The sequence below is a fragment of the Sander vitreus genome, chromosome 8 (assembly GCF_031162955.1).
Source record: "Sander vitreus isolate 19-12246 chromosome 8, sanVit1, whole genome shotgun sequence".
In the NCBI taxonomy this organism is placed as follows: Eukaryota; Metazoa; Chordata; class Actinopteri; order Perciformes; family Percidae; genus Sander; species Sander vitreus.
In genome coordinates this window covers 36347259-36369788 of record NC_135862.1, presented here as the reverse complement: position 1 = coordinate 36369788, position 22530 = coordinate 36347259, and the positions used below count along the sequence as shown (strand labels likewise).

Below are 22530 nucleotides of genomic sequence, written 5' to 3'. Positions count from 1 at the left end.
TGTTTTTAACAATGATGAAAAAAGCCATATTAAGCCAGGGCAGTTGGAAGTCACACACACACACACACTCCCCGTAAAACCACACTCCTTTTCACTTTGCTTTTTGTACGGATAAAACAAACCAGATAGTGTGAATTCGGGATCTTAAAGGTACTAAGAGGAGGATTTTTTTTTTTTACCTTTTGGACGGCGCCAGGCTAACTGTTTCCCTCTGCTTCTAGTCTTTTACCATCTCCTGGGTTTAGATTAATATTTAATGGACAGACGTGACAGATCTACTCATCTGAACTCTGGACAAGAAATGTCAAACTATTCCTTTTATTTAGAACTTTTGAATTCATATTTAAAACCTATCATGAATTAGTTAGTTTCTTTGTCCTTGCTCATGCGATAGCTTCCGAGTGAGGTGGGCCTCTTACATGAGCGCCAACATCTGATAAAGTGGATGACAAGAAGTCATATAAAGTACAGAAAAAGCATTTTCCATTACAAGCCATTCTGCTGTTCTGGACCACAGTCAGCAGAACAGTAAGAACATCTTCAAAGATGAATGAGAATGAGCATGTATACAGACAGAAACCGACAAAGCTCATGAAACAAGCATTAACATTCAGACAGTCAGAGGTCTTTTTAGAGTTTTTGTGATTCCACAGATGACCTTGTTAAAGGGAAACTACCATTTGTTCAACCTGGACCCTATGTTCCTATGTTTTTATATGTAAGTGACTGATAAGAACAACAATCTTTGAAATTCATCCAGTATTAAGCGTTAACGATGTAACCGGTAGCCACAGACCGGGCTGCAGTGTTACCCCACAGGACAAATGTGCATCGTCAATTTGGTCCACTAAAGTTCTGTTGTTGCTGCTGACAGACTCATATTATTATTCTAAGTGTCTGACAACATTATAGAAAGGATCCCTTCAAAGATAGACCTTTAAAACCTCTTTGAGACCTTCCTGTTTAACCAGAAACAGCTATGAGGTCGTAAGCGCTAAACACACCAGACTCCATTTAAAAAAACAATACTTTTAGTGTGTATAGAGCCAGACTATTTTCACATGTAAATCTGTAAACTATGTGTTTATTTCAACCAAAACTAGAGTTGTGATGGTTGTAAAAGTGGAAAGATGTAGTTTAATTTTGCTTCTGTGGACTTTGTTTTACGATCCTAAAATGATGGAGTCTGGTGGGTTTAGCAAACGCAATTGTGCGGATGTTTTTCTGTTTAAAAAAAGGATCTTACTCTTTAACAGAAAGGTCGACCTCCTTAGAAATCGTTTCCAAAATGTTGTCAGACACTTAGAATATTAATCTGAGTCTGTCAGCGGCAAAACGAGCACTTTTGTGAAGGTAAATACAAGCTGCATAATTGTCCTATTAACTTACATTGTAGCTTGTTTCTCCGCTGCTGACAGCACTGGTCTTGCTTAATACTGGACCAATGTCAAAGATTGTTGTTTCCATCAGTCACTTAGACACAAAAACATAGGAACATAGGGTCTAGGTTGAAAAAAGGGTAGTTACCCTTTAATCTAACAAGCTGTTGTCAAAGGCAACATTATGTGTGATATGTGGATACAAGAAAATTAAAAAAAGACAGAGAAAGCAGGGTGGAGGAAGGGTTGAGTTAGTAATGAGAGGGCGATGTGATGAAAGACAGCCGAGAAGAGGTTGACTGATATTTAGCCTGTGGCGTTGTGTGGGAACCAGACCTTGGTTACGTGAACCAACAGTTCATCTGATGTGTCACACTTTAAAACTAACATAAAGTCAACACTGGTCTCCTCTCATTTGCTGCCTTTTTAAAAAAAGTGACCCTGTTTGTAGTTTAAAGGTTCAGCTCTACATAACAGACCAATCAGAGACCCACAGTACAGCAGTGGTGGAATGTAACTAAGTACATTTACTCAAGCAGGGCTCAAACAGTTACCAATAGACTCAATCTGGTTGCCAAGGGCAACCGGGCAACCATTACTGTCGAGCCCTCTCAAGTACTGTACTTAAGTACAGATTTGTGGTACTTGTACTTTACTTGATTCTTTTCTTTTCATGCCACTTTCTACTTCTACTCCACTACATTTCAGAGAGAAATATTGTACTTTTTACTCCAGTACATAATACAGTACTCATCATTTACAGTTACAGCTTTAGTTACTAGTTACTTTAGTTACTCCACTACATTCATCTGTTACAGCTTTAGTTACTAGTTACTTTACACATTAAGATTTCTGCTCACTAAACACATGTAGTTTATAAATCAGATGTTTTATTCTAAAGTAAACTAGCCAACAATATAACAGCTACTAGTCCAGCTGAGATGATGAGACCATTACACACAACTGGTTGGTCCTTTACTCTTTCTACAATGGGAGGAGAGTTCTGCATTGAGTACTTTTACTTTGGATACTTTAAGTCCATTTTCCTGATGATACTTACAGACTTTTACTTAACTAACATTTTCAATGCAAGACTTTTTAAGTATTTTTAAAGCGTAGTATTAGTATTAGCATTAGTATTAGGATCTGAATACTTCTTCCATGGGAGGGTTAGATGATGCTGTGACACCCCCCCCGCCTTCTTTAAACCTGAAAGCTTTAGCAACTATTTAGAATAGTTGTTATATTTAAACTACTGTCAATTAAACTCAACACTTCCTGCAGATGTGTGAAATTAAAAGCCTGAACAGTATCTTAACACAGATTGAACAGTACGAAAAAAGTAGAACTGGCTAGAATGAATTAGTGAATGATAGGGCTGTGTACTGTACATGTTTCTACATGCATAGAGTCAACAGATTTAAAAAAAGGTTTTCCATTGACATTAAACAGCAGTTACAGCAAATAGAACCCAAGCAGATCAAGAAATAAGAAAATGGCTTACTAACATTTGATGAAAAATATATAAGAAAACAAAGAAAATTAGCTATAAAGACTCAAAGATCTCTAATACAAGTCTGTTTGAATAAAAACAGGCCTATTATTAATTAAAAGTTACACTTGCTGCATGGCTTCAAATGTGTTCAGAAAGTGTGCTTTTTCAGTTTCAAAATTGTAAAGTATTTTTGATCAGTTATGAAAAAAGGGCTGATGTTGAAAAAGAACTGCCGATGATGTCTTGTCCAGCCTACTTGAAATGACGTCTTAAGCCCATTCATCTGTGGCCTTGTCAGACCACAATGAGATGTGAAACTGTGGCCTAACTTTGAGAAGCCACCCTTTAAATGTCAGGCTGGCCGAATCAGACTATATTTAAAAGGAAAAAAGTACCTTGTTAAAGTTTCTCTTTCTTTTTGTAAGCCACACTCTTAAGCTGACATGACAAGTTGTATCTTATGCAACAACAAACGCATTTATCTGTTCTGTTTGTGTTACTTTAAAATGTGAAGAAGGATTGTAAATGTGAGCGAGTCCCTAATCTCCAATCAAACTCAGACTGAATTGTTAAAACACAAAATTACCATTATCAGTCTGTCTGACGTGCACAAGCGGACCAATGCAAAACAGATAGGAAGTTACTCCTCCGTATCTCTGCACTTTAATAACTCGGTCTGACAAGTTCTTTTTTTCCTCCTATCTGGTAGTGTGAGCTCTCTCTCTAGTGTGAGATTGACTTTGTGTCTGTGGAACGTTAGGCGTGAACTACTTTGGGATTATACATAATATAGTTTTATATCTTGAGAACTAGAGCTCTGCCGTAAACAATTGGCTCACTCAGTTTTTATTTAAATAACTCAACAGTAGAATGAAATTTAGGCGTGTTCCCTCCACTGCTTCACTTCTGTGATGTAACTGTGGATTTATGCTCGTCTGCCATCTTTCACAATACTGAACGTTGACCTGCTGTACTTCAGAATATAACCACAGCTCACAGCACTACCATTTTAGGCTTATTTTCCACTGTGACCTCCCATGATAATCAAAACTGCACATGCAAGGGTCTTTACAATCGGATTTATAGTTTTGTTTGGATATTGCTAGAGCTGGGCTCCCTCTTTAGCATTTAGCTTAGCACTGCATCATTGAAGCCATACATGCACCAAACTGGCTTAGCCCTGGCTCCGCCCTCTTGTCCAAATATGGTCACTATTGGCTCTGAAATACCAATATGGTGACAGCCATAGTGCAAACTGCTGGCTTCAAAACAGTAGTCCACAAACCAATGGATGACTCCACTGATGCTAAGTTTATTATTTTTACAGTCTGTGCTTCTGCTACACCCGTTATTATTGTATTGGTTTTGTCGTCGCTGGTCTCGGTTTCTAGTTGCTGTTTTGTTGTTGACGTTCTGTTTTTCACTGGTGCTATTTTTGGGCACTAGTTTTGTTTATTGTGGGGTTCCAGTAGCTCAGTCCATAGGGACTTGGCTCTGACATCTCTCCAATTAGTGCTAGTCTAGGTCCTGTTTGTGCATGTGCCTGTGTGTAATATGTAAAAACAGAGTGTAAAATGTAATTTCCCTTTGGAGATTAATAAAAGTATCTCTTCATTATTTTGGAAAATTCAGGGCAGGAGGGAAACCTAGCATTCACAATGATGGAATAATTCACATTTTTGAATGGCATCGTTAAATGGTAGGGATGTAACGATGCATTGTGAATCGGTTAAAAGTCGATTAAAATGTGTAATGATTATAAGCGGTTGAGATAAAAAATTAATTGCGATGCAATTTTTTTAAATAGCCCAGGGCGTGGTGCTAGTTAACATATAGCAGGTAACATTAGCCTACCGTTAGCTAGTAACGTTAGCAGGCTTAAACACGGTTAAAATGCTGAGAGCTAAACGGTGTAAAGTGTGGAAAAGATTCCAACACTGTGACGTACAACAGTCTACAGCTAAAGACACAGAGGAGACCTTGAGACAGCATGGACACTAAACACCAGTGACTTAGTGTTGCGTTTGGGTCCAGCTCCGTAAGCTTGTGTTGCGTTTAATGTTGTTGTAAAATACTCTTTCAGCCATCTAGTGTTTCTTATTTTTGTCGTTTAACAGCAAAGGACTGGTGAAAACGTTCTTATAAGTTATTGTTATTACATTTTAAATAAATATATAATTTAAATGTAACCATATGGCCTTAGCAATAAACAATCATTTCTTCAATCTTTCATTTTGTATCTATTTTTTGTTATTTAAGATAAAGATGACACATCTGCCGATTTGCACAGTTTATATAAATAAAGGAATATGTTTCAGACATTTCATTCTGTAAATATTTTTTTTGAGAAAATCGATTAAATCGTTAACTTAAAATCGTGAATCACATCAAATCGTGAGTTGAGTGTAGCCCTATTAAAAGGCGTGGGCTAGGGCGGTTCTAGTGTTAAAATCATTGTTTTATAGCGCTACTAGTGGTAATGGGTACCTTTTTAAGGTGGGTACTGTGTTTTTACATGTCTTCTAGAGGAGCCCTATGTCAAAATATACATGGTGCATTTCTCTAAATACTCTGGGCCCTATCTTGCACCTGGCGCAGCACAAAGCCCGACCCAAGTGTCTTTGCTATTTTAAGACCGTCCAGCGCCCACGTTGTTTAAATAACAAATGCACCTGCGCCCATCTCTGGCCCATGGGCATACTGGTCTTACAGGGAGGTGTGTTCAGGTGCATTCTGGGCATACTGGTCTTACAGGGAGGTGTGTTCAGGTGCATTCTGGGCATACTGGTCTTACAGGGAGGTGTGTTCAGGTGCATTCTGGGTGTGCTGGTCTTACAGGGAGGTGTGTTCAGGTGCATTCTGGGTGTGCTGGTCTTACAGGGAGGTGTGTTCAGGTGCATTCTGGGCGTGCTGGTCTTACAGGGAGGTGTGTTCAGGTGCATTCTGGGCGTGCTGGTCTTACAGGGAGGTGTGTTCAGGTGCATTCTGGGCGTGCTGGTCTTACAGGGAGGTGTGTTCAGGTGCATTCTGGGCGTGCTGGTCTTACAGGGAGGTGTGTTCAGGTGCATTCTGGGTGTGCTGGTCTTACAGGGAGGTGTGTTCAGGTGCATTCTGGGTGTGCTGGTCTTACAGGGAGGTGTGTTCAGGTGCATTCTGGGCGTGCTGGTCTTACAGGGAGGTGTGTTCAGGTGCATTCTGGGCGTGCTGGTCTTACAGGGAGGTGTGTTCAGGTGCATTCTGGGCGTGCTGGTCTTACAGGGAGGTGTGTTCAGGTGCATTCTGGGCGTGCTGGTCTTACAGGGAGGTGTGTTCAGGTGCATTCTGGGCGTGCTGGTCTTACAGGGAGGTGTGTTCAGGTGCATTCTGGGCGTGCTGGTCTTACAGGGAGGTGTGTTCAGGTGCATTCTGGGCGTGCTGGTCTTACAGGGAGGTGTGTTCAGGTGCATTCTGGGCGTGCTGGTCTTACAGGGAGGTGTGTTCAGGTGCATTCTGGGCGTGCTGGTCTTACAGGGAGGTGTGTTCAGGTGCATTCTGGGTGTGCTGGTCTTACAGGGAGGTGTGTTCAGGTGCATTCTGGGAGTATTGCTATCTTGAGGCAGCGGGAAGTGATCGCACCATTGACCAACAAAAACCTGGTCTAAAGTCAGTAACGCAGCATTTCATTGTTATTTTAACAGCGCGTTATAAAAATGTGCCTAGGCTTATACACAGCGCACGCACAGTATGCTTGTTACACACACACACACACACACACACACACACACACCGTGCGCTTAGATCGTTAAAATATTTGTTGTTTGGGGCCCTTTACTGGGTCAATATGGCCATGGAAATGGGACAGAGCATGAAAAAGCAACACATTCTTGCATTTTAAAAGTAAAAACCCTAAGAAATGTACCTTGAAAAGTTGCATGAATAATTGTTTTAAAAAAAACAAAGAGCTGTCGACTAATCATATAACCATCTAATCATTTTGTACTGAGCTTGTTTCTCATAGTACTGTATTGCTAAATAGTTTTTCTATTCATGTGACATGCATTGTCAAGAATTTGCGGTTGTGGCTCAGGTGGTAGAGTGCCTACCAATCAGAGGGTTGGTGGTTCGATCCCTGGCCCTGCAGTCCCATGCCGAAGGGTTCTTGGGCAAGACACTGAACCCCGAATTGCTCCCGATGCCGCGCCATCGGAATGTGAATGTGTGTTAGTGTTTATCTGATGAGCAGGTGGCACCTTGTACGGCAGCCTTGGCCACAGTGTGTGAATGTGTGTGAGTGGGGAATGGTTCCTGTACTATGTTAAAGTGCTCTGAGTGGAAGTAAAGACTAGAAAAGCGCTGTATAAATACTAGGGCTGCACGGTATGAGGAAAATATCTACTTTGCGATTACTTTGACTGATATTGCGATTGCAATATGATTCACGATACTGGAGGGAATGATCGTTTTTGTATTATTATTATTCTTATTTTCATTGAAAAATATTAAAATTAAAATGATTATAGTGTGATTTTTTTTTTTTTTTAATTTTTTTTGCGAGGGTCTGTACCAAACAAAGACTTTTTATTTGGTCTGTAATAGGGCCGCACGATATGAGGAAAGTATCTAATTGCGATTACTTTGACTGATATTGCGATATGATTCACAATATTGGAGGGAATTATCATTTTGTATCATTCTTCTCATTGAAAAATATTAAAATAGAAAAAAATTTAAATAATTATAGTGTGATTTTTTTGCGCGGATCTGTACCAAACACAGGTGTTTTCTGTAGTATAGGATCTGTAGACTGAAACATCTCTGCAGCACCACAATACTTCATTCAGAATGGTTTGACACATATTTTGATTTTTCCATAAAATTGTGATTAATTGTGCAGCCCTAATAAATACAGTCAATTTACAAGTACATTTGCATTGCAGACATGGTCATAATTTGTAGGAGCTGTTATTAATTTCATTCACAGTTCACCGGAACTGTGTTTTCATAGAAAGTAGCAGTGTAAAACTACAGAGCACTTGAGACCCCCAGCACCAGAGATAACTCAACACAAGTGCTTTCTACCCTCCCCTCCCCTCAAGTCCTGCATGACTTCATGACAGTGCACTGCAGGTCAACTGTTTTTGTTTCCAGCCGCAAGTTTGCAATGAGCAATTTGGTTGTTCCTCAGTAAATGGAGAAGTAGGGCGTTGGGGTTGTTCAGGGAAGGGACTCTTTAATGCCACGTCACACACGAGTCCAGCAGCTTGGCATGAGTTCCGGGCCGTGTGTCCCTAGACGGAGTATTATGACATGTTTATGTTGGTGTGCGATCAATGCGTTGGTCCCACCAAGGGTTTTTGGACAAACAGAGCTATCGTATCACCCCAGTCACCCTTTAAAGCTCGGCCACTGCTGAATGTCCTTTTGTTTGGGAACTACTGTTGTGTGATTATTGGTAAATATGAAACCAGTGGGGTGGCACAGGATGTGAAATAGATATTGTTTGATGATACCGGGAACAGGAAGAAATGTGCACTTATACACTCGCTATCTGTCTTCAGCAGGAGGGTTGTTGTTGTCACTCTGTGGTATGCAAGCAAAGCCAGTGGCTGCAGAAGACCGCAGAGGTTTCATGAGAACCAAAGTTAAGTCAGTGTTCTCAATGTCTCTGTCTTGGTTGGTATGATTACATGTGTAACATCCGACTTTGTTACATACTTCTTTTTGTTGCCCGGATGCTGATGCATAGATGGAACAACATAAACATGAAACTAAATGAGAAAAAAAGAGAGACGAAATGGAGTAGAGAAGGAAAGGGAACGGTTTATGAGAAAAAAGAAGGGGGCGTGGGAGACTGGACGATGAGGAAACAAGGAAGGAAGAAAGACAAAGAAAGGAGGAAGAAGCGGGGTAAAAGAAGGAAAGAAGGGCATATTTGGAGTTTGGGTTCAGAGATGAAAAAGAGGGACCAGAGAGGTTTGAAAAAGGAGGAAACATGAATGATCAGACGGAATAACAAAAGGAAAAGAGAAGATAGAAAGAAAGAAATGAGGAAACAGAGAAAGAGAACAAAGGGAGCAGAGGAGGCTTGAGGGGGGGTGTGCAGGAGTAAAATAAAATGAGTAAAGGACGGAAAGAAGGGGACGGCATGGAGAGAGGGAGGAGAGAAGGAGAAAGGAAACTGGAGTAAAACAAAAGGAGACATGAATAACAAGAAGAAGTTAAGAGAGAAGAAGGGAGCAGATAAGGAAAATAATTGGACAGAAGGAAACGGGAAACTCGAAGGAAAGAAGGATAAAAAGACGTAGTGGAGTCCCGTAAAAAGCAGAAGAGGGAAGGAAGAAAGACAGGAAAGAAGGGAAGATGAAGTAGAGGAGGAGAAGGATGGAAGTTCAGTTGAGTTTGGTGTCCTTCCTCTCTCCCAGTGACTGTGATAGACTTCTATGGTAGAAGCTCGCTCTAGCCGTTCATAGGTGCAGTAAACATTCCCACGGTAACAGCGACTTCCACCAATGAGAGATGTCACCGTTACGCTTAGGATTGTGGGTAGTGTAGTATCTCTCCATAAGATCGCAAATTAACCGTTCTAGCTTTTACAGGAGCAGAAACGTTTGTATGTATTTATATAGTGATATATATAATATATAATAATATAGTAAGTAAGATAATAGTAACATTGTTGTATCCTCACAATTTGCTGAAGGAGCTGAAGGATGTCTATAAAAGTTGACTTTTGGAGATATAAGGTTTTCACCGAGCAGTGAGGCAGTAGTTTCACATAAGGGTTGCTCGATTATGGAAAAACTCATAAGAAATCAGGATTATTCAACAAGATTACACAATTGACTTTTCGCAATTGCAATTAAAGTTTGGATTAATTGCACAGCCATATTTTATGTCACCTTATTGTTGCTAGCAGTGATATGATCAGCATTGGTGTATTGAATATATTTTTTAAATACAGTGCCTAGGTCATGCTTTCTTTCTTTCTTTGTTTATTCCTTGCTCCATGTCTGCTTCTCCCTGGAAACAAAAAAACATAACATACATCTCCATCCCCTTGTTTCTATGGTAACACAGCAGTATGCAGAGGAGACAAGAGGAGCTGTAGCCTCCTTCGAGAGAGAGAGAGAGACAGACAGAGAGACAGAAGGACAGAGAGGGACAGAGAGACAGAGAGGGACGGACAGAGAGAGAGAGAGAGAGAGAGAGTAGTATCTATGGTAACCTCAGCTGGTTATCAGAAAATTGAAGTCCCTTGTGTTTGTCTCCATTTATCTCTTCCTTCAGCACACTATTTCCTATTCTGCTCTTAATTTTGCAGTTTGTCTGCGTTAGTGTAGCATGTGCATCCAACTCAAGCTCAAACCCGATGTATAACACTATTTGGCGACTGACTGACTGACTGACTGACTGACCTGGGCTGACGTTTACTCTTCCAAGGAAATGAGACATCTCACCCAGAACCAATATTTGCCCTGGACATCGTCTGTAATGAAAATCCTGTATGCATGCAGTTTCACAACAGGGAGTGTGTGTGTGTGTGTGTGTGTGGGGGGGGCAGAGGAGCCAGCTCGATCTATCCGCCGCAGAGAGAGGTGTAAATAAAGGAATAGCACGATTGTTGGCCAGCAACAAGGGGGGTGGGGGGCTGCATGACAGTGAGATGGATGCAAATAAAGAGAAGCACCTGTCTGCTGGACTCCAGTGCACATGGACGCCAGGGGAAAGCAGGCGTTTGCTGCTGCTGCTCTACCGATGGAACTACTCCCATGTGTTGGTGTTGAGCAGGCTGTTTAAATCTGTCAGGAAGCAGCAGAAGAAGAAAAAGAAGCAGGGAGGCAGCGGAGGGAGGACAGAAGAGCCTGTGGAGGCCGGTTTTACTGAAACACAGTCCTATATTTCAATTATTATTATTATTATCATTATAATAATAGTTATTGGATGTCTACCTCTAATGTGATGGATATAGTTCCATTTGTATCATGTATATCAGCAACCCATTCACTAAAGAACTGAAGCTATCTAAGCAGCAATGAGACAATTCGTTCAGATTAAGATTAATCATCATAAATATTAGGGTTAGGGTTAGCATCATAAATATTCAGACCCAAACGGAATCTGCCGTTTTTAGCGGTGATCCAGAATGAAAATCTGCGGAATTTAGCGGAGTGTTTTTCTGCTTGGGTGGAGATGTGTTAACAATCAGAGTTTTATTCTAAAAAAAAAAAAAAAATGGAATCTGCGGAAAAGCTGTGAAAAATTCTGCGCCTGCAGATTCTGTGTGGCCCGGGTAATATCCATATCATCAGTAGCCTAATTGTTTTTATGTTCATACAGCAGTCGTATTTTTATCTCACACACACACACACACACACACACACACACACACACACACAAAAATCAGCAGATACCAGTATCTTCATGTCCATAGAGGATAAACATTGATACATGTGATTTGGATTAATTAGGGTGCAGCCAAAGCCAGTGTATATCGGACATGAAAAGCACTCAGCTTTCGGCGAAATTCGCCGTTTTTAAACCAAAATAGGTGACCTACGTGAATCGTGTAGATTCGATGAGAAAATGTTTAAGGGAGGGGGAGGGGGGTTAAGTACTCGGCCCTGGTGCCCGATTTCTGGCTTATGACTATTTTAGAAAAAATTAATTAATTAAAAAGTCCACATGGGATTTGTTTTGATGCGCTGGATTTAGCCAATCATCGAACTTCCACCTACCAATGAAACTAGTTCTAGCCAATCAGATGCAAAGTAGGGCGGGTCTTTGCCAAAATGTGAGAGTGCTGTGCCGGTGTGGTCTCCGTGGTAACACAGCTAAAAAAATGGAGGCAAAGTTGATCAAACTTGGAGCATGTAGATCCAGCTTTAGTTGAGAAAGGAGTTAAAACAAATGGCGCTGGGCATGAATAGAGGACAAGAGGAGACGGGGCGAGACGGGAAGCTGTTTAGCACTCGGTGCCTCAAACTGAGGGAGCCGGGGGCTTCTGCAGCTCATGTTGAAGGAAGACGCTGTACGACAGCAGCGGTAGGACAGGGCTGCTAGTGACAAAGCTCCGGTCCGTGCACTCTGTAGTACGAGTACGTTACCGGCAACGACCGCTAGCGCTGCGACTGCTCCTTCACTGACCGACCGTGATACAAACAATACGTGTGTGCACGTTCATAGCGGAACACGATTTGTATTAACGATGGCCACTGTGTAAAAGCTATCTGAAGCCCAAACTGCCTTGACAAAGCTGTCTTCTCACCTTGTTCACCCCTGACCCGTTTTCATACCTGGTATATGACGTCTGCAGGGCCCCTGTGTGTAGTTAGTCTCCAATCAACAAGTCATTCAGTGACGCTAATGTCTGGGAAATCAACTGGTGATTCCTATTCTGCCATCGCTGCATTATTAACAGATAACTTATTATAAACACACTGTGGCATTAAACATTTCTCTTGAAACCTCTCCTGGAGTTAGGGCTAGAAGAAATGCAGGCTTGGTTTCCTTGTGGCTTTTACTTTACTGCCTCGTTATTTTGATCTGTTTAGATTCTTTTTTTCTCCCCCCCCCCCCTTTTTCTCTCTTAAAGACTCTTCTGTTCCTGAGTCCGGAAACTTGTGGTCATTTGTCAGCGTTTCTGTAATAACTTTGAGACTAGCAAACAGGTTGTGGCCTGTTACTAAGTTGCAGCTCCCACAACGATAAGACTGGGATCTGAGCTCTGACTGTGTGTGTGTGTGTGTGTGTGTGTGTGTGTGTGTGTGTGTGTACTCAGAGCTACATGAGCAATGTCTTTCTAAGTGATATTTGTGTGATTAATGGCTTTTGCAAAATTGATTTTCCACTTTGTTTCAGCATTCAATGACTATTCCCCTGGAACAACATCAAATGTCACCACAGCTGATAAAGATTACTCTGTGTACTCTTTAGCAGCGTTTGCCATTCGGCTGTATTTGGAGGTTTTGTTTGGCCTTGTGTTTACCCAGGGCAGGTTAGCCCAGGATATATTTCTTTTTGTCTTTCCAGCTCTCTGCCAGTAAAAACAGCTCTGTTTAAATATACAGTATGTAGTGTAAATGTTAGACAGTGGAAGACTAATATCCTCCTGCTTTCTCTCTCCTCTCCAGCCCACTGGTTATATGGAGACGTCACTGTCCTACAGCTCTATAGAGGACCTGCAGCTCCTCTCATGGGACAACGCTCCAAAGTACTGTGTCCAGCTCAGCTTCCCTGGTGGAACCGTCCTGCTGCAGGTAAGGCAACTGTCTGCTGTCGTCTTAAATAACCTACTGGCTACATACTTAAGACCTTATAAGTACAGTATTTCTAAAAAGGCTAAAGAAGGCCATTACAAAATGTTACATAAAATATACTCTGTTAATTATGGTATTGCTCATCTTACAGACATTGACACTTTTTGTTGAGTCTTGCTGCTTTGAACTTACAAACCCTCTCTACTCTTTTAACATGAGAGATATTAAATGTTTCTATGTTATCCAGACATAGGCGTCGATTACGGTGGGGACGCGTACCTACCAGATTTCGTCATGAGTCATTTTGTACCCACCACTTTTTTTTTAAAACCTCGAGCTCAATTTAAAAAAAAAAAAAAAAGAGTCCATAACACATAAAATTCTTGAGCGACAGATGCCAACAAATCCACAACAATCTCTATCCCCACAGGGCCGGCACAGACACAGCCGCTCTGCTGCTGCATTGGCCTCTCTGTTCAATACACTGCCTGTCGGGACATTCTGCTTAACGTGAAAAAAAACGTGGTTTAATGTACCTAAACAGCGATCAATGATCACCAAATATCTCATGGCCATATCTTGTAATGAACACTTACAGTCATGTGAAACAATTAGGACACCCACGCTAAAGTTGACTAAAAAGAGGAATTAAAAAATCATCTTTTGGAAATTGATCTTAATGCCTTAATTAAATTGTGAATGAATAATGTATCGTAAATAAATAAATGTTCTTCCTTAAAATACAGGGGGCATAAGTCAGTACACCTCTATGTTAAATTCACATTTTTAGATTCCACATCATCACATACCCTTCACCATACCTAGAGATTGGCATGGTTGTATTTTAGTTAGTCTAACAGCTGGTTTAATTTGCATTGAGAGATGATTTTATGGAAAGTACCCCATGTTAATCTCTAGGTATGGTGAAGGGTATGTGATGATGTGGGGGTATGGTGAAGGGTATGTGATGATGTGGGGGTATGGTGAAGGGTATGTGATGATGTGGGGGTATGGTGAAGGGTATGTGATGATGTGGGGGTATGTGATGATGGGGGGCCAAGGGAACTTTATCAGGATCATAGTATCCTGGATACATGAAATAACTGGCCTTTCAAAATAAAAGTCTGCCTGCCTCTATGGGAATCTAACATAGGGGTGTACTGACTTATGCCCCCTGTATTTTAAGGAAGAACATTTATTTATTTACGAAACATTATTCATTCACAAAGATAATTGGTGTCCTTAAAGGTTGGATTTTTCCTCCTTTTTTTAATTAAGGCATTAAGATCAATTTGCAAAAGATGATTTTTTTTTTATTCCTCTTTTTAGTCAACTTTAGCATGGGTGTCCTAATTTTTTCACATGACTGTAAGTCTGTCAAAAGAGCTAAACCGAAATCCAACGATTATATAAGTTATTTCCCATTAGCGTTGTCTTCTTCATTGGCGCCTATGGCGAGGAAAAAGCTTGTACCTAAACAATGATCAATGATTACCAAATTTCTCTCACATATTGCTCCTCATAACCAATGAAAACTGTCAAAAAATCAAACCAGAAATGTGGTGATGATTGATCGTTGTTCAGGTACATTAAACCACGTTATGCTTTTTAACGTTAGGACTTATAAACCCCCATGAGAACCGTGGGGGAGTCAACCCACAGCCGCTCTGCTGAAAACGTGAAGCAGAAACACTTATGTCAGATAACGTCCATAATAATTGGACTTTGGGTTTGATATTTTGACAGTTTTCAGTGGTTATGAGAAGCAATATGAGAGAGAAATGTGGTGATGATTGATCGTTGTTCAGGTACATTAAACCACGTTATGCTTTTTCCTTACATAGGCTCTAATGAAGCAGAAACGCTTAATGTCAGATAACGTCCATAATAATAGGACTTTGGGTTTGATAACGGTGCTCTAGAATATCTGATTTAATTTCATTATTTTATATGCCAAATGTTAAAGTCACAAACCAAACAATTTTTAAATTATTTACTCAGATCCCTCAGTTTATTAAACAACAAAAAAGTATTAAGAATGAATAATTATGAAATTATACTTAAGACCTTACTGTATTTCTAAAACAATGTATCACTTATTTCTTGAAGATTTTGGACAAATCAGCTTTTTTGAACTTACAAACCCTCTCTATTCTTTTATCCAGTCAGCTGTTAACACTCCTACTCAAAAAGTGATGTACATTTTTTTTTTACTTCAGACATTTACGGTATTTACTATTTTAATCATATATAGCATTATTACTAATTATTCTGTTGACGTCAGTTACTTTTACTATTTTGTGACAAAAGTGACTCCTTATTTATTTCAATCAGTTGCTCATATGTCCAGGTCCTTCTCTCAAATGGAGGAATAGAGTTTTGTTATCAAGAGTTCATCATTTTTAAGCAGACAAGAACGGCGGGACTCAGTTTCATTACAGCCATACACAATTTTAGTCTTTTGTAAGAATATTATCTCAAAACAGTTAAACTCCTTCACAGTAGCACATTGAAATACATCTTTTATCAGCTAATTCATTAAAAATAAAAGGCTACCTACTGCACTGAACACACTGTCCCTTCTAATCCATCTGTAACATGTACCATTTCTTTCTCTAAATACAAACCTCACCTAGACTGGTCTGACCTTAAAGTGCTGGCAATCAATTATTTTACTGTTAACAAACATTGGGACAGGTGGTAAAAAGTGCAAACACGCTGGAAGCAGATGGAAAGAATGGCGGCACTATTTCCTTTCCTGGTTCTTTGTCTTGATGCCATTTTTAAAGTCCCTCTGCAGTTGTACAATGTCCTAAATCTGTGGAGTCGGAGAAGTTAAAGTTTTTTAAATTATTTCAACCATTGTATTTATCTTGCCTCTAAGGTAGGTATCAGTAGGCATGTCTCTCAGTTCAAATAATGACAATAATAAGTTTAGCATACACTAGGGCTGCACAATATCATTTTTTTTATCGATATCGCAATATCAACTTGCACAATAAACACATCTCGAAAGGCTGCCACATATCACGAAAAGACACTAAGAGATTTTTTGAGTTAGTTGAACGAGAGTATATGCAGAAAACCACACTAAAAATGTAACTGTCATTCTTTTTTTATGGTTTTTTTAATGTTCAATTCAATGTTGAATTTGGAAATTAATTTTCCCCTGGAGTGATTTTTTTAACCGGAAATAATCTGTTGGTGCTGTGAGTCTTAGTCGTTGCTATGATACCATACAACAAAACAGCGTTTCCCAAATCAGCGGCAACCACTTTCACATTATACATAATATATATGACCCATTGTTACTATAAAAATATTGATTAGTGAAGCTTTAATGTTTAGAATTCCGCCTGTAACAGTCCAACCAGCATTAATTTTTTCTTTGGCAAACAGTGACTCATTTTGTGCTTTGCATCCAGTCACTGGATATTTTCATTATTCATGACTACACCATTCACGGCAGATACTTATAGGGCCATTTAAAAGTGAAATTAGTGTGTAACTAAGAAACCACCTCCTTAGAGGGAGAGGGCTGCATTCGCGAGTCAAACCCCTGCGAAAATTGTCTGCAACTGTAAATGTCAAGACTTCCAAAAGTATAATCTATCTTCAAAATGGATTTGTTCTTGATAAACAGGCCGACGACAGACAATGACTGTACAGAAATCTGATGATGTAAGACTAATGTAACTGTAAGTAAAGTAAGTCAACATGAAATCAGCAGGTTGTTTTACAAAAGTTGTTGCAAAAAGGAAATGTTTAACCTCTCACACAGATCTCTTTCAGGCTGTAGTTGACTGAGGGGCTACGAGCAAATCACATGAAATCCTTCTGGTCTGGAGGTCTGCTTTCAGTTACCTGAGATCACATTGAACCAATCGTTTGTCTGCTTTATATCGCTACAGGCTGCAAACAGCTACTTAAGGGACCAGTGGTTTCACTCCCTGCAGTGGAAGGTAAGGTTACTGTCCTCTCCTCCCCATCCCCTCTCCCCCCCTGTACACACACACACACTGTTTGTGTGCTGTATGTCAGCTTTATTGTTCCTTTTTTTGACTTTATAAAGATTACCACACATATTGTAGTTTATTGCAGATTCATATTTATATATAAGAGAAGTGTGTCTATAGAAAGCACTGCCCAGGTATTATGAAAGGTACACACAGCTCTGATTCTTTTCAAACATTTCCTGTTTATATGCCCAGGTGCACCCCTAAACTTAATCTAAAAAATAATTGTTGAAAAAACAACCAACAGTTTGTGTTAATCTATTGTGAGCTAAGGAGTTCTGCTCTAGAAATATCCCAGCATCATGAAACTAAACCCAGAATCTAGATGCCTAGATGATTCAGAAAAAAATTCTGAGTCATTTTCAGAAAATCGTGCTTGTCAGCCATACAAAGTCACATAAATCTCTAATTTTCAAAGTTATTGATAATGCATATTGGAAATGACTGCTTTTCCATATCCAATTTCATGTGTAATACCACCTGACCTTTGTGGCCCTGTGGCTCAGCATTAAAGTACATTTTCTAAGAATTGTTGGGGTCTTTCTAGTTACATCATTCAGTGTTTCCCCTATCATGGTGGCAGCGACAGAAAAATAACGATATTCCAGATGTTTTTTCTTGGTCGTCACCACATGTATTCTGCCTTTCCTTCAGAAAAAGATCTACAAGTACCGCAAGGTCCTGAACAACCCGAGTCGCTGGGACGTGGTGCTGAAGGAGATCAGAGCGCTGGTGGACATGGCTCTGACCTCACCGCTGCAGGACGAGTCCATCCACCAGGCTCCTCTGCACATCATCTCCACCCTGCTGGCTGAGGTAGCAACACACACACTAGGGCTAGAGGGGGGTGGGTGCAGTGTATCTAATGTGTGGGCGACCTAAAGCCTTTATACATACTTTTTAGTGCATAGAATACTAAGCTATTAAAATACTTGTTGGCATGATTAAATAAATCATGCCAACACATTGAATCCAGCACATTGAATCCTTAGGGTTAACTCTATCTGTGGATGGCTACCTTAGTGACTACCTTACCTATAGGCCAGTAAGACTATCAATGTATGTTGTTTTTTTTTTACACAAATAGACTGATTTATATTTGCTAATAATATGTAGGAGTCATGTTAAGACATTTCAATTTTTGAAAAGACTTATAGTAATTTGGTGGCCCCCCTGCAGTAACGCTGAGGACCCACTAGGGTACTACATCATGTTAAATAAAGTCATACAAAAGGTTAAACCAAATGTAACACCAAACATTGGATTAATCGCGCCCTTCATGGTTAACGAATTACATTGTTTCAAATCGCGATTTCCATTTGAAAACACACACACACACACACACACACACACACACACACACACACACACACACACACACACACACACACACACACAAACACATAAAATCTCTTTGTCTTCCCCACAGAATTCTAACCTCAGCCCTCAGGATCATGAGAACATCATCGTTGTGAGTATGAAGTTGTCACTATAAATTGATATTTGATGTCAGGCTGAAGTTAATAATTAACTTGCTTGAGTCCGGCCTCTTGTTGGTTTGATCTCTAAACTGAAGGAAATTATAGATTCTCCTCATGCATTTGTTCACGTTACACTCGTCTGTTTGTGTGTTTTACATTGTTGCTCTGGATGCCCTGGCGGCCGAATCACAGCAAAACACAAGAGTTTAATGCTTTAAAGAGCTTCTGATGTTTGACCAGCCCAGATCTATACCGTTGGTTCTCAGCCAGGATAAATAAGAGGTGGAAATATGTGTGTGTCTGTGTGTCTGTGTGTCCAGGCCATTGCTCCTCTTCTGGAAAACAACCACCCTCCACCTGACCTGTGCGAGTTCTTCTGTAAGGTGAGATCATGTGCTGCAGCAATGTCTCCAAATAGAACAACACTGAACATATCATTTCCGTAGTAAAGATGCAGGGTTTAAAGGGCTTCCTGTTGATGGTCATTCCTGTATGTTGCAGCACTGTCGGGAGCGGCCGCGGTCGATGGTCGTGATTGAAGTGTTCACGCCCGTGGTCCAAAGAATCCTCAAACATAACATGGTGAGAAGACAAAAAAAAGTTCAAAACAAACCATGAAGGTGCTCTTTGGAAAGGGAACACAAAACTTAAAAAGAGAAAAAAATAAAATTCCAAGGCACTCATTTTGAGGGCTATTTCATAGGTCAGGGTTAGGAAAAAATCGATACAGCACAGTATCTGGATATTTATCCATCCATCTTCGTCCGCTTATCCGGGGTCGGGTCGCGGGGGTAGCAGCTCCAGCAGGTGACCCCAAACTTCCCTTTCCCGAGCCACATTAACCAGCTCCGACTGGGGGATCCCGAGGCATTCCCAGGCCAGGTTAGAGATATAATCCCTCCACCTAGTCCTGGGTCTCCCCCGAGGCCTCCTCCCAGCTGGACGTGCCTGGAACACCTCCCTAGGGAGGCGCCCAGGGGGCATCCTTACCAGATGCCCGAACCACCTCAACTTATATTTGATTTGATATTTGTTCTGTGGCAATACCGTATCAATACACAGACGCCGAGTATGGATCTATTATTATATATGTGTTGGTCAGTTTGTCTGCTTGATACAGCAATACAATTGAAGTGAGACGAACAGAGAAATGTCTCTTTTTAGATGAAACAAAGTTTACTTTTGGGGACATAATTTGCAATTGGGAAACATTTAAAGTTGCAATATATCACAGAATATTGCAATAGGTTTAAAATCGCAACAATATCGTGACAGGTATCGTGATGATATCGTATTGTGAGGCCTCTGGTGATTCCCACCCCTAATATTTCATATTGAAACATTAGACACTAGAAATAGAACTGGGCAGAATGGCCTGGTAACATGGTGAGAAGTGCTCTGTTCAGGAGCTGCACATAACCTTCAGTAGTAGAGATGAGAAACAGGAATCAGTTCCCATTTAGTATCTGGTTCCACACTGCCTGATTCCTCTTTTTGATGCCTGTTTATTGCATGCAGTTTCATGTTTCTGGGTCATTTATGTGCAAGTTGCTACATTCCTTCAATCTAGTAAGAGCAGAAATGCCTCCAGGATGTCTGATCTAAAACCTTAAAATCCAACATAAAACAAATCCTAATTAAAAACTGGATGTTGTGATGTTCATCAGACAGGGCCAAAATGGCAATCGATATCTTATCTTAACTTTCCACTTTTTTTACTCCCACCTCTCAATCTCAGCTGTGTCTCATGGGTGTAACCGCCACCAGGAACTGAAGCGTTTATTGTCTAGTTTTCTGACAATACGCGCATAAACTTGAGGTTGATGCTCAATAAAAAGGCACGAAAAATATTTATATCTACATTTTGCAACCAACATAGCAGTGTGCTGTAGTGATGATATACAGGAGGCTAAATAAACGGATGGATGGAAGGATTTGACTTACTATGACACGCTCCGAGCACCGACTAGCTGAGTTTATGGGTGCTAACTGGATGGGCTTGTTGCTAGATGCTAATACAGATGTTAGTTTTAGTTAGTGCTAGTTTATAATGTGTCTGTTCAGAACATGGGGGGTTATGTTGGTAATTTGCTGGTTTATAGGTTTAACCATTAGTGTTTAATTTCTTCATGCATGCTGTGTTTTTATGTACGGATGGCGTGTGTTTTCGGGTTGTCTGTCTGCCCGTCTCCTTCTTTGTAACGTGATATCTCAGGAGGGAATGTCTTTTGTGTGTCTGTTCTGCAGGATTTTGGAAAGTGCCCTCGACTGCGTCTCTTCACTCAGGAGTACATCCTGGCTCTCAACGAGCTGAATGCTGGGATGGAAGTTGTCAAGAAGTTCGTCCACAGGTGAGAAACTGTCATGCACAATAGCACATGTCCAAGTCAACAGGTCCTACAAACATGATAATGCCCTGCTGGGTTATATTTAAACATGTTATCATGTTACTGAATGCTAGTATATTACATATTCATATACATTTGATAAATTTCATACCTGGACCATATTTTCCTATGTTTCTGTGTCTAAGTGACTGATGGGGACAGGAATCTTTGACACTGTTCCAGTATTTAGCAAGACCCCTGTTGTTGGCAGCGGTAAAACAAGCTGCAATGTAATGTGAATCTTCAATTTACGTCCACTAAAAGTTCTGTTGTTGCTGCTGACAGACTCAGATTATTATTCTAAGTGTCTGACAACATTATGGGATGGATCCCTACAGAGATAGACCTTTTAGTTAAAGAGTAAGATCCTTTTAGTTCAACATGAAACAGCCCCGAAATCACCATCACCAAACCCACCAGACTCCATGTAAATAATCAGGACTTTTATCATCGTAAAACACACTTCATTTAAAGTCGACAGAAACAAAATCAAACTATCAAAAGCCGTCTTGGTTCATCTTTACACTTAGAATAATAATCTGAGTCTGTCAGCAGCAAAAACAGAACTTTGAGTGGATTGAAATTGACGATTTGCTGCGCATTTGCCCTATAGGATTACATAGCAGCCTGGTTCGTGGGTGCCATTTATAGCATTCTCGCTCAATATTGGATCAATTCAAAAGATTGTTGTTCTCGTTAGTCACTTAGACATCAATGCATGGGGAAATGGGGTCCAGGTTGAAAAATACCAAAATCACCTTTTAAAAACACGTAGACTCTCCCATTAAAATGCACAGCAAGAAATACTTAAAGCAGCATTAGGTGCACAGAGCTGATGGTGTGCTGTGCCAGATGTTGAACCTTCAGTAAATGGGACCATGGTATCTAACCTGCAGCCATGTGTGTTGCAGCATGCACGGGCCGACAGGGCAGTGCCCTCACCCACGGGTCCTGCCAAACCTTGTGGCAGTTTGTCTCGCCGCGATTTATTCCTGTTATGAGGAGTTCATCAACAGGTCAGTCAGTACACACACACACACACACACACACACACACACACACACACACTTCATTCAAGTGATTAATATTTAAATGGTCTTGTTTCCAGTGTGTTCCATAGGGGCTTTTTGTTGACTGCAGATGTACAAGCATAGGTTATCTTAACTCATTAGCGTCCTCTCCTCAGCTTCCTCCGCCCCAGAGAGACTCATTCTTAGTCAATTTTTCCAAAACTCCAGCACACAAAGGAACCATCACTCTGGTACCCATCTCTCCTGACTCCTCTTTTTTTCCCTTCTCTCATTACGCTTCTCTTGCGTAAATGGTACGATACAACTTTGTTGTCAGTTTACACATTTTGCGTACCAGAGCAGCTCCACTCAAAAAGGAGAAATAAAAAGAAAAATACAGTTAGACAACAGTTACACATATAGTACAAATATGAAGACATATCAACAGCCATGGCAAGAAACATGCTTCATGATATCCTAGGCAGTCAGCCTCACCAACAAGGCCCCGGACCCCCACTGACACCCCC

The 22530-nt window shown here is 40.5% G+C and overlaps 2 protein-coding genes across 2 annotated transcripts in view; both read left to right on the top strand.

Annotated features, from left to right (window-relative positions):
* The window catches only part of kiaa0513 (KIAA0513 ortholog), a 104642-nt gene extending 104432 nt beyond the window's left edge, over positions 1 to 210 (top strand). Inside the window, exon 13 of the transcript XR_013502433.1 lies at positions 197 to 210. The gene's annotated coding sequence lies outside the window, so the exon portion shown is untranslated. The remainder of the gene's footprint in view (positions 1 to 196) is intronic.
* Positions 1 to 22530, top strand: part of cmip (c-Maf inducing protein) — a 51009-nt gene that overhangs the window by 13099 nt on the left and 15380 nt on the right. The window contains exons 2-9 of the mRNA XM_078258051.1: positions 12984 to 13109; positions 17021 to 17071; positions 17780 to 17941; positions 18555 to 18596; positions 18927 to 18989; positions 19108 to 19188; positions 20854 to 20957; positions 21905 to 22009. Of these exons, the coding sequence (XP_078114177.1) occupies positions 12984 to 13109; positions 17021 to 17071; positions 17780 to 17941; positions 18555 to 18596; positions 18927 to 18989; positions 19108 to 19188; positions 20854 to 20957; positions 21905 to 22009 (734 nt within the window). The remainder of the gene's footprint in view (positions 1 to 12983; positions 13110 to 17020; positions 17072 to 17779; positions 17942 to 18554; positions 18597 to 18926; positions 18990 to 19107; positions 19189 to 20853; positions 20958 to 21904; positions 22010 to 22530) is intronic.